This window comes from Nematolebias whitei, chromosome 16 (genome assembly GCF_014905685.2).
Source record: "Nematolebias whitei isolate Nwh7 chromosome 16, NemWhi1, whole genome shotgun sequence".
Lineage (NCBI taxonomy): Eukaryota > Metazoa > Chordata > Actinopteri > Cyprinodontiformes > Rivulidae > Nematolebias > Nematolebias whitei.
In genome coordinates this window covers 16,967,468-16,978,988 of record NC_056513.1, presented here as the reverse complement: position 1 = coordinate 16,978,988, position 11,521 = coordinate 16,967,468, and the positions used below count along the sequence as shown (strand labels likewise).

At 39.0% G+C, this 11,521-nt stretch overlaps 2 protein-coding genes across 2 annotated transcripts; one reads left to right on the top strand and one right to left on the bottom strand.

The window, feature by feature from the left end:
- Positions 1–817: 817 nt before the first annotated feature.
- bbip1 (BBSome interacting protein 1) lies at positions 818–2,477 on the top strand. Its single transcript, XM_037689733.1, has 2 exons — positions 818–965; positions 2,179–2,477. The coding sequence occupies exons 1-2, from the start codon at positions 884–886 to the stop codon at positions 2,346–2,348; spliced, it is 252 nt and encodes an 83-aa protein (XP_037545661.1). The 5' UTR covers positions 818–883; the 3' UTR covers positions 2,349–2,477.
- A 523-nt stretch (positions 2,478–3,000) lies between these two features.
- On the bottom strand, positions 3,001–10,492 carry pdcd4b (programmed cell death 4b). The gene is made up of 12 exons (XM_037690315.1): positions 10,377–10,492; positions 9,875–9,969; positions 9,399–9,716; positions 7,707–7,801; positions 7,363–7,476; positions 6,515–6,736; positions 5,402–5,499; positions 4,211–4,325; positions 3,980–4,087; positions 3,672–3,782; positions 3,427–3,566; positions 3,001–3,308 (listed from the first exon to the last, which is right to left on the bottom strand). Exons 2-12 carry the CDS (start codon positions 9,915–9,917, stop codon positions 3,248–3,250), a joined length of 1,425 nt encoding a protein of 474 aa, XP_037546243.1. The 5' UTR covers positions 9,918–9,969; positions 10,377–10,492; the 3' UTR covers positions 3,001–3,247.
- Between the last annotated feature and the right edge of the window lie 1,029 nt (positions 10,493–11,521).

Below are 11,521 nucleotides of genomic sequence, written 5' to 3'. Positions count from 1 at the left end.
ACTTCTGCACACAAGCGTGCTTAAAAATCATGTGGTTCAGAAAATGCACTTACTTTCCGACTTTAAATAATTGCACTTTTAAGAGTAGATTTTACAAGTTTAATACGTTTAACAGCAATACGTTAGGAAAATATTTATGACTACATTAAGTAAAAATAATAAAATAAAACACGCCCCACAGTGTCAGGTGAATTTTATATTTCAGTTCCTAAACTGATCAGTAGGTGTCAGTAAAGTGTAGTGGTGTGGTTTAAAAAAAAAACAAGAGGACGAAGAAAGTCACGTGACAGTGACTGACGCGTTGGCTTGGCAACTGCTGTAATCTTTACCTGGAGCTAAAGGTTGGATCATGATTAAACGAGTAAATTTTGTTTCTTTGTAAAGACAACGCTATAAATTTTAACTGCCGTGTATTCTGACGGGAAGTCAGATAAATTTTAATAGCAGTTCCTTAACTGTTAAATGAAGCGGGCCTACGGGAAAAAGCTAATCGGTTTTGCTAACACACTACTCTGTTAGCTAGTTCTCGGTACTTTCTATTAACTCGCATAATAATCCGTTCACTTCTGCTGTTAAAGGCAACGCATATGTGAAGTTACAAGCAAAGGCTTGTTAACTCGAATGACGGCAAAACGTTTCTTGTAACAAGTCGTGAAAAATTATGTGGAGCTGCAAGCTTTAATTAACTAGATTTAGAATTTTAGATTTTAATTAGAAACAATATCAATGAGCGAATCTCCACGATGACAAATCCTGCTTCAAATTTGTGCCTTTTGTTGGGTTTTATGAGTCAGCGCTTATTATTAGGTGGAATACACCTACTTCTATTTGTTTTAGCAATAGCATTTGCATTAAGATTTCAAAAAAAAAAAAAATAATAATAATGTCTTTACCTTTCAGCACACAGCTAGAGGACACAATGCCTGAGGTCAAGTCAATACTGAGAGAAGTTCTGCCTAAACAAGGTTCGTACTGCATCAATTTGCTGTTTGGACAGCAGTCCTTACAAAAGGTTGTTTGTGGAGCTCCATACATGTGAACTGTTGAGACATTTGCAGAACCTTGCACATTTGGTCAAAGAATCTTCTGTGTCTCCTTTCTGCTATTGGTTTTCCAGCTCAGCACCACTATTACAATTCAATTCAATTCAAAAATACTTTATTAATCCCAGAGGGAAATTAAGTGTTGTCGTAGCTCATCATCTTGGTTTCGTTCAAGAGTTGTTATAGATGCTGAGCTGTGGGCAGGAAGGATCTCCTGCAGTGAATTCAAATAATCTGGCCACAGAAACCATCCACCTGGATCCAGCTTGCTGTCAGATCTGGTGGGCCTCTCGGTCCTACTGGGTAGCAGAACTGCCCGAGTGCTGGGTAGAATTCCTCCCTGAGCGACAGTCACTCCTCCCAGCAGTCTGCCGAGCTTCTTGTCACCACGGATAGCCAGCTTACGGTGTTGGGCGATGATCCTGGTCCTTCCGTTGTCAAAAGCTGAGTTTCCCACCAGCTCCATGATCTTGGTGGTCAGGTACTCGAGCACAACAGCCAGGTTGATGGAAATTCAACAACGGTGCCTCCTTTTCTACTTCTTTGGGGCTGTAGCTGATGTATTTGAGCTTTTGATGTTAATCAGATGCTCCTGGTTGTTAAAAAAAAACACCTTGTCGCCATGGTTACGCATCATAACAAATGCCCAAAAGTAGAAAAGTTTCTATAAAAATCCTTCCAGCTGCACAGCATCCAATACCAGAGGAAGTAATCATCCGAAAAAAAAGTGATTTACATCCAAAAAAAAGAGGAATTAAAGATTTCAAAAGCAATAACACAGAATGAAAGTTACAGAGCTGCTCCAACATGCAGCCACCCCGAGCGGCGCAATTCTAGAACAATTACAATTCAGTTAGAAAATATTAAATGTGTAAATTGTCTTGTCAGAATTAGAGTTGGACCTTTGAAACCAGGTACAGTACATCAGTGAGGCTTGCAAAATGGGTCTCTTATAAGAATTAACTGCAAGATCCACTTTACAGATCCCCCCCTAAGTTAAACTACAGAGAGCAGTCTTTGAGATAAAGTGTGAAGTCTGTGGAATTAAAAACAATGCACAATTTATTGGTGTATTTACATCTGAGCCAAACTTTTCAGCTGAATGATTTTATATGTATATATATAATTTCCACAGGGCAGCTTTCCATGGAAGACGTCCCAACCATGGTTCTGTGTAAGCCAAAGTTGCTGCCACTCAAATCAGTCACCCTTGAGAAACTGGAGAAGATGCAGATGGAGGCTCAAGAGGCTGTCAAACAGCAGGAAATGGCAATGAAGGAGCAGGAGCAGCAGATGCCCAGTTGAGGATTTGAAACAGGACAAAGTGACTTCAGATGGAGAGCGGAGGACCAGTCTATTAAACGCTAGTGAGAAAGCACTTTTGGGCAGTGATGCTCGAACTTCCTGACTTTTGGCTTCAAACTAACCAAAGAATTAAAGAAGTGTGAGTCAGCCTAACTGCTTCAAATATATATATATTTTAGTTATAGGTCAAACTGTTTAGTATGATCAGTTTTAGTAGTCAAACAAAGGCAGTATATTGGTGTGGGTATAACAAATTTGTATTTTGTGCTGTGTTGTAATAGACACTCAAGACTGAATATTTAACAGTAATTTAATCAACAAACAAGTAATTCGGGTTTAATTAAACTCCCTGTATACAAAAATAAAATTTATGTGATGATGATTTTATGTTTTTTGGGGGGATGGGCTTTTTAAATTACTTTTTACCGTTTAGCATTTAAAAGAAAATGTCAAGCAAAGCATAAAAAGACCAGCTAAGTTAAGGAACTAATATTTCAATTAACAAACATCCTCCTTTATTTTTGTTTTACAATTCATAAAGCTTTTAACACAAATGTTGTTATATCAGTACAAACATGTCTGGAAAAACAAAAGGAGAGGCAGCGAAACCAAAATATAAAATACTGTACAAAACAACATGGAATGACTGACGCTGTGAGGTGTGGCACTTTAAGGGATAGCTTATGTAAATATTTGTGTAGAAACACTTCGAGGAAAGTGATTTACTTCAGTGGAAATGAAAAGTGCAGTTTTTTTTGTTTTTTTTTTTACCCCACCTCAAATTCCAGAATTTTACTCATAGAAGGGAGAAAACTTTACTCGGCTATTAAAAAATATGCAAGTAAAAAGATCATTTCATCCTCTTCTTTGCAGGAATTCTGTCGCACAACAAGGCTGCCTCAGTACCGTTCAAGTCTGACGTTTTCAGCATCTCCCTCGCTGACAAACCTCTTCCGGCTCCTGACGGAAAGATCACAAACATGGAACAAAATGGCTAAAAACTTGCACATATGAATACATGTATTGCATACAAGTGTGTTCACAATTTAAAACAATACAAAACAATAAGATTACTTACCGACAGGGACACCGATCTCTCAACTTGACACCAATGATTCCCTTGCTAAAACTCTTGTCCACAAATTGCTCCAGGATAAAGTATGCACGGGGGACATCGATCTTTATTTCACCAATGTCCATGTAAACCCTTTCATAGCCCTAAAATAATGAAAGCAAAAGTACTTTAAACTGTCAAACTGTGCCAACAAATAAGCAGTCAAATCATATGCAGTCCTCAATTCAAACAGCAGGGGGCGGTCTTACCCTTTTCATTTGGTCCACAGTGATGACTGAAGACATGGAGAGCGATTTGAGTAGCTGTAGAACCAGTTTGAGCTTTTTTTCCCCTTTGGACTCCAAAACCATCACAATTGCCTAAGGACATCACCACAGTTTGCATTACTACACAGAACTGAGTAATATATTTCTACTACTTATGTGTATTTTTTTCCATTTTCTTTTACATAACGGTTGATTTAAATGCAGTTCGACACCCAAGCCACAGAAAGTGTTTACATTTTTGTATTTCTCCTTGATACCAAGTGTATCTTTATAAGAAGTTGTACATTTACCTCGTAGACAAACTCGTGGTGAAAATGGGGAACCTCCAGATCCTGAAGGCATCTCTCAGCTTCCTTGCTGTCTCCAGACAGGATGTATTCCTTCAGCAGCAGGTTCATCTGACAATGAGAATCTAAAGCATTACTCATCAATGTACTTCAATCAATTATTATACACAGTTTGAGATTTAACATCTACAATGTTTGCTGCACTGCCCAACGTGTACAGAATGTTCAACATACCTCTTTAATGAGTTGTGTGACAGGTTTCTGACCTCCACCTGTCCCCCAGTGGTTGTCTACGCGAAGCCCACCCATACTCATCTTCAGCAGCACGGCTGCTCGGTCTAGTGCCGCCCTGAGAATTCAAAATTAACACGGTTTATACCATGATGGAGAACTCCTTATGGTTATAGAAGCAGAATAAAAAAAAACGGCGTCAACCCCTAAAGCATGAAGTGTTGCTTTTAATTAACAACATTTTAACAAGTGAAATAAATGAATAAAATTCAGACTCAGCACTGTATTTTATGATAGATTTTTCTTTACAATCATCAAAATTACAGGAAAAAAAAGGGGTTGAAATATTTCTCTGTGTAATGAATCTAATTAATAAAAGTTGCACTTTCTGAAATTTTATATATATAAAAAATCTCACAATATTATAAACATTTTTTAGATGCACCTGTGTAACCATGACAACATGGCACAACAATTTCCTGCGGGGTCAATAAAGTTCTATCTTATGACAGCCATGATGACAGATGACCTGCTCGAGTTAGTGATAGAGATGGTGAAACCTTTGAGTACTGTATTACTTCAATGAACAGATAAGATTGATAAACAATAACATTGCCTTTAACAGAGCAGTGCAAAAAAAAAAAAATACACTAAAGGTTTCGATCACTTTATTTAACTCAATACTCAAAAGCAAATGTTTCAGAAACAAGTGCAAGTGTACACTTAGAAAACGTGGGAAATAAGAATTATTTTAAAAGCCCGACACTTGTGTATAAAATTTTAGTCCAATATGCTTTTAGCCTTGTGAGAAAAATCCTTCCCTCCTGGTGTCACTTTGTAAAGACTCAGAGCACCTGGAGCCATTTTCTTTTTCACAGACAGCTCAGGTGCGACATATTTTCAAGTCCCGTTAGAGCAAACTGTTTGCTTCAGGACTACATCTGCACGTGTCTTTTTAACATTTTGGATATATTTACAGTTTGTACAGAAGTTGCTGATGTCTTCTAATTATTTTACTTCCTGGATTTGCATGAATACAGATTTATTAATGAAATGCCATTATGTGCACAACAATAAAAACTGGTCCACTTAGTTCCATTCTAAACCATTCTCAGATCAACACAACAAACTATTTAAAACCAACAAGCTAAACCAAAAGCAAAAAGCAAATGTGAGGCATCCAAAGTCACGTACCTTGCATATTCACAATCAACTTTCCCTTTGTAGCCGTCAATGTAGCTCTTGGACAATATCTGGTCGCTAACAGCGCGTGCAATGAACTGGCCAACCAGCTGAAAGAAACAAACACCAGAGGTCAAAATGCAAACAATCCCAAACATACAGTTGTTGTAAAGTGTATTAAACCTCAAAACTAAACTTGGAAGTTTTCTCCCTCAACATGTTAAGTCTCTATGTTAAAAATGAACGGGGTCCACTTGGCTGTTTATTACAATGGAAACTGCACGACTATATTATTAGTATTTTGATACAGTGTTAACACACTGACAGAATGGATGACTGCCTCTGAGGCACGCGTGTTTTTGTTTACAGTCGTGACTTCTGGAAAACAACAGCTCACGTACACACGAAAAGCAGCTTCATCACAGCTAGCGATGCGGTGGCCAGACTGACGGGCGTACGGGGAGGGGGGGGAAACAAGTGTGTGTGAAAATGAGAGACTGAAAGGGCAGATGGTGGAGGAATGGGGGGAAGGGCAGACTCACAAAGCCCCTCAAACTCAGAGAGAGCTCAGACCGGGGCCCAAATGGCCGGTCAGAACAAATCTCACAGTGTAAGGAGGGGTGCACAACAAATAACCCTCTGATTGCCCTTTGCTGAGCTTGCATTTTACGAGCGCAGGCAGACAATAGCTAGAGGTTTTATGCCTGCGCCGAGTGAAAAGGAAAGAGCTCACGTACACTCACACCAGCTTTCTCTCGCAAACCAACACACAAAACCACAGCGTTATTTCCCCCCCGTCTGCTCAACCACAGGCTGCGTTAAAATTCTTCAGACTGAAACAAAACTTAGTGCAAAGTTTGGTTTCATAACGACGCTAACAGGAAAAAAACCCCAACAAGTTTTAAATTATAAAAGGACATTTACACATAAAAATGTTATTTCCAAACGCTTAAAAATGTAAATTAGTAACAGGATAGTGGCTTTCAGCTCTCATAGATATTATAAACTTTTGCTTTTATTTCTTTAAACATTCATCCGCACCTAATCGATTTTAGTTTATCAAAATTAAATGCAGTGTTACAAAGCCCACAAAAAGCATAGATCATTTGACTCCAGGAAACTCACCTGGGGAGCCCCTGGTGTGTCCAGGACCAAATCGGGCAGATCTCTGAGCAGTTTGTCAAAAGAGGACTCCATGTCGCCGCGGGACAGAACAGTCCCACACAGGTCAACCAGCAACCTGGAGGTGAGCTCGCGATGGCTGGCCTTGGCCTCCAGGGCCAGAGACACAGCAAGCGAGGGCACCTCGCTCCGCATGGGCCCCAAGTTCATTTCTGCAAGCAGCTCCTGGAAATGAAGCAGAATCTCAGCTTTAAGGGTGGGAGGTAAAATATAGATATTTTAGTTGCAGGGAAAATTCTGAATTGCTTTTAAACATCAAAAACCTGTACTGTCAGCATTAATGTGCCACTTGAAAAGAGTAAGCAGAACAGCAGCTGCAATGTGTGGTTTGTTCTAGTAAACTAGCTTCCTGCTGTAGAAACATGTAGTCGAGACGTTTTCACATCTTTGTCATGTTTTCTTCACTGAACACGCAATTTAATGTAAGAATATACAATAGTAATATAATAATTATAATATACATTTCTATTGATTAACAAGATGCTAATCGCAGTTGGTGTTCACGGTCATTGCTGGTCAGCAGCCTGTGATTACCATCCTTGTGCACTTTTTATAAGACATGCCAATATTTACCAAATCAGTCTTTATGTAAAATAAGCAGCAAATAGGCTCCAAGAAAGTCAAAATGTGTATCACAGCCCTTTAAATTGTAACCTAATCAAAACACGGTGTGTCAAAGACTCCCACCCCTGCACAGCTTACCAAAAAAAAAAAAAAAACGGATGGTTACAAAACAAAAAAACATTCTGAGAGCTTGTTTCCTACATCAAGTTACATTCTGTCGGACTTACAGCTACTTCATTGGTGTCTCCATGTTCGAAGTACTCTTGAACGATGGGTGTGACTGTCTTCTCGAAGTCCCTCTCATCCAGCGGGGGCACCACAGCCTCATACACACAGTTTTCCTGTCAAAACACAATCATATTCCAGGTCTTGTGTTTAGGAAGATCATTTTTGGTCTTAGAGCACTTTACAAAAAAGGTACAAGTTGAATTTCTGTGAATTCGTAATTTTCAGGCACGCATCAAATCTCAAACGAAATCATAAAAGCGTATTTTTTTTCGTGGTTGTGCACTGGCTTATTTGAAATCATGTTATTCCAAACATGCAAACGAACACAAACAGAGGTTTTTACCTGCGCGTCATCGTAGTTGGGGTCTTTCTCATCCACATCTACTGGTTCGTAAACTTCACCAGTTTTGCCCCACACACCTTTTCCTCCTGCCCCACCTGCAGAAAACAAACAGGGATAACGTTGAACAGGCTGCCTGAGATTAGTTCATGTTAATACAGTTTAAAATAATAAATTCAAAAGAATAACAAGAACTATAGGGTTTGATGTCGCAGATATATCTTAACTTGAAAATAATGAACTGGTCTTGCTAAAGAAAAAAGATCAGCGTCTATACGATGACGTCTCTAAAACGTGTTAAAGTTGATCTCTGCCAGACTTTTCTTGATCCTTAAAAAAAAAAAAAATTCCATTCTGAATCAGTAAGAGCTTGTTTTGCATTTATGACAGCAACTGTAAGAGTTGAGTGACTACAACTTGGTGCTTTACCCAAATGTAATGTTGCCTGTGTGCGTAAACACAACTGCTGTCCATATGCAGCGCAGTCTACATCTTTTGTGCAAGCACAAACAACAAACAGTTTGTAGGGTCTGAGGTCAGCACCAGCAGATTAGAGAAAAATTAGCAATCCTGATGCCAAAGCTGCTTAAACTTTAAAACCTGCATTGGACCCAAACAATATGTGGACAGAATGCTGCATTTAGTTATTTCCCCATTATTTTTAATGAACTGTCCAATAAACATGTTTGCCCACACAAACCCTCCGTGACTACCTGCCTAAAGTTTTAATGCTGAACAGCCCTGAGCTCAAATAACAGAGGAGCACTGAGGTGGCTGCACTGTTGTGTAATGAAAGAGGATGGGACTCTGAGCCAGGAAAAGAAAACTGGACATGCCTTTATTCTACTGCCCATGGGAAAAGCAAAGTGGCTGAACCCTGTTGCAGCCTAAAGAAACATCTAAATACTGTCCACAGAGCTAAATTGAAACCTGCAGCAAAAAGAAAGACAAATCGACATAAGCTACAATCAGTCCTGCTTACACATCATTATAGTGTTACCTGTAAGACAAGCAAGAGCCTGCCTAGCCAAAAGAAAACTACTTTTGCATTTGAATAAAACATGGACAATGATGTAGAGGCTGGTCAATATCCAACACGCTTTAATTATTATGTGCGTAGATATCAGGATCTGTTTGTATGAAAGTATAATAATAAACTTCCTTACATAAATACACGCATCTATTATTAATATCAGTTTGCCTTGTTCACAAGATCACGTCTCTTTAGCAACACAGAGACAAATGTCAAATAAAAAGCCTTAAATGACATTTGATATCCTTTAATACAAGAAGCAAAGTTTTCAAGCAAACATAAATAACTTCAAGCATTCACATTATTATTGCTAAGGAGAGCAAATCCTTGCACAGTACAGACAACGGTGTCGCGTTTTTCTTCTACACTGTAAAGGAAATTTCCAGAAAAGCTTTGCAGAGCAGATGGCAAGAGAAGCACATTAACAAGGTGTGAGCTGCTCAAGACCAACTGGCCACTTGCTTACACACCAATAGCTTTATGGCTCGTCCCTGAAAGTCAAAAAGTGATGATGACAGCAGGAAACAGTGATGTAGTGCATTCCTCTCTGGGACGTGCACCAGCCAGACCTCTTTAGCTGCTATAATGATGATGATTGCCCTTTGAAAAGCTGAACCCACACAATCCCTTTGTAAGTATTAAAAAAAAAACAGAGATCCAACCTTTCTTGGGCAGGCCTCTGCCCTTTCCCATCCGTGACTTTCGGTCCATCAGCTTGCTCTTGGGACTTGTAGGCACTGCAGAGGTTCCCCTATTCACATCCCCATTGTCACTGAGGGAGTCCCCCCTGCCTGAGTCCCGGGAAGAGTTCTTTCTCAGCTTCCGCTTCGCCTTCGCCTTGAGACGTGCCTCGTGGATGGCGTTGCTGGATGTGGACAACCAGTTACCGTTGATCTCGCTACTGACGTTTCTAATGAAGACAGCATTGACTCCATTGTCCTCCTCTCCAGAATTCACCAAGTCGCTGAGGTCGTCAGCCCCTGTTGGGAGTAGAATTACACCAGACCACACAATAAAATGAGGGAGTTGTGCCAGATATTGCAAGCACATCTACCACTTCCGCATGAGGGAGTCCCACTGGCCTACATCAGATACAGCTGATGAGGCATTTAAACGCTGATGTGTGTGTTTCACTCACCAACAGGGTTTGCGTTCAGCCAAGCCTCGCAGTCAGTTGCCATGTTTTACAGTGGAAAGAGTTCTTCGCAGTAACAACAAAAATCCCACAGGCACCTTCAAAACATTAAAAAGGAAAGTTATTACCCGTGTGGTGAAGATATGTAGAAGATATGTCCAGACATGTTGGAACTTAACGGTTCCAGTCCCTGCCCCGCCCCCCTCTTCATTCACGGACTGTTGATAAACAATGGCGCTGCAGCTAGCTTCAACCGTCTGTGCCGTTTTAAAACACAGTTTCATACATCTACGCATACTTGAGAGAGCTGCTACTAAATGAATGAAAACCTATCCCTGACTTGTAAGTAGCTGTTTGTATGTTGCTAACATGTTTGCGCAAACGGCTGCAAAAGCAAAAAAATAAATAAAACGTCACACTCGATGTACCGCAGCTTTTATTTCAACGTAAAAAAACCTAGATTCATAACAACGCAAACATGTAACACGTGTAAACAAAAGCTTACCTTTATTAGCTGTTTTAATAAGTACTTCACTGTGAAATTGCCAGCCGTCTTCCAAACGCAAGCTACTACAAACTCTGTCTCGAACGCTGTTGTTTTTGTTCCACTTACCCAGCAACGCAGTCAAAATTTAGTATTTTTCTTCTCTGATTGGTCGAAGGGAGGGGGACCGTTCATCGGACAGCCAATCAAAATGCAACACGGGATTTTTCTTCTCGCAAGTTCCATGAGGTGCGTTTGTTGTTTTAAGTGCTGCCTCCTGTCGGCATTGCTGTAGAACTGCAGGCTTGGATGTAAATGTCGTCATTCAGTATAATCGAGATATTGATGATGAAAATGACTAAATAATATTGACGATAATAAATAATTATAAAATAAATATATTTGTTTTTAGTGTAAAAATAAATTAACTACAACAATGAACTGCCATTATGCAGAAAATAAATAAATTGATAAAAAATATTGTAATATTTTCTTTTGGAAAAAAAGCTAAGATTTTCTTAACCTTTTTGCCCTGCACATTTATTAAATTTACCAAACATAACCTTTGTGCTACACCAAACCTACTTGTGCTTACTAAACATAACCTTTGTGCTATATCATGTGAGATGGTGTAAAATTGCATCATCTCTCAATAACTGCTCAAACTTAGACATCTGGGGCATTTCCCCCCTAAACAATTAAAAATATATTTTTTGCACAGACTGCATTGAAAATAATTGCTTAAAATTAGTCACCTCGTGACAAATGTGAATACATCTGAATGCAGACATCCAAGACAGTAAAACTGTCAAATAAAACCCAATGTAGTCTTGGTCATAAACATTGTGGTAAAATGATCCCCAAAACACTAAAATAGTTTTGGGCTTAAATACATAGTGTGTGCATATTGCCTGTATAAAATATGACATAAAATATACCTAACTTAGATAATAAATGAGTTGAAAACAAAAGTGAAAATTCCCCCAAAATGAAAAAAATCAGCTACTGGCACAACAGAGCACAGCAAACATCAGAACTTTTATGAAATAGAAAATGAATATTGTTTGATTTTTATAACATTATTTTAATTAGATTATAGAATGCATATTGCTTGGGGGAATTTTCAATTTTGTTTTCAAGTCATTTATTATCTAAGTTAGGTATAT

Coding starts and splice junctions, on each gene's coding strand:
- bbip1 (XM_037689733.1), top strand. CDS start 884: ATGTCTTTACCTTTCAGCACACAGCTAGAGGACACAATGCCTGAGGTC. Junction 966..2,178: donor AGAAGTTCTGCCTAAACAAG/GTTCGTACTGCA, acceptor TAATTTCCACAG/GGCAGCTTTCCATGGAAGAC.
- pdcd4b (XM_037690315.1), bottom strand. CDS start 9,917: ATGGCAACTGACTGCGAGGCTTGGCTGAACGCAAACCCTGTTG. Junction 9,717..9,874: donor GCTGAACGCAAACCCTGTTG/GTGAGTGAAACA, acceptor TACTCCCAACAG/GGGCTGACGACCTCAGCGAC. Junction 3,309..3,426: donor AGAGATCGGTGTCCCTGTCG/GTAAGTAATCTT, acceptor TCTTTCCGTCAG/GAGCCGGAAGAGGTTTGTCA.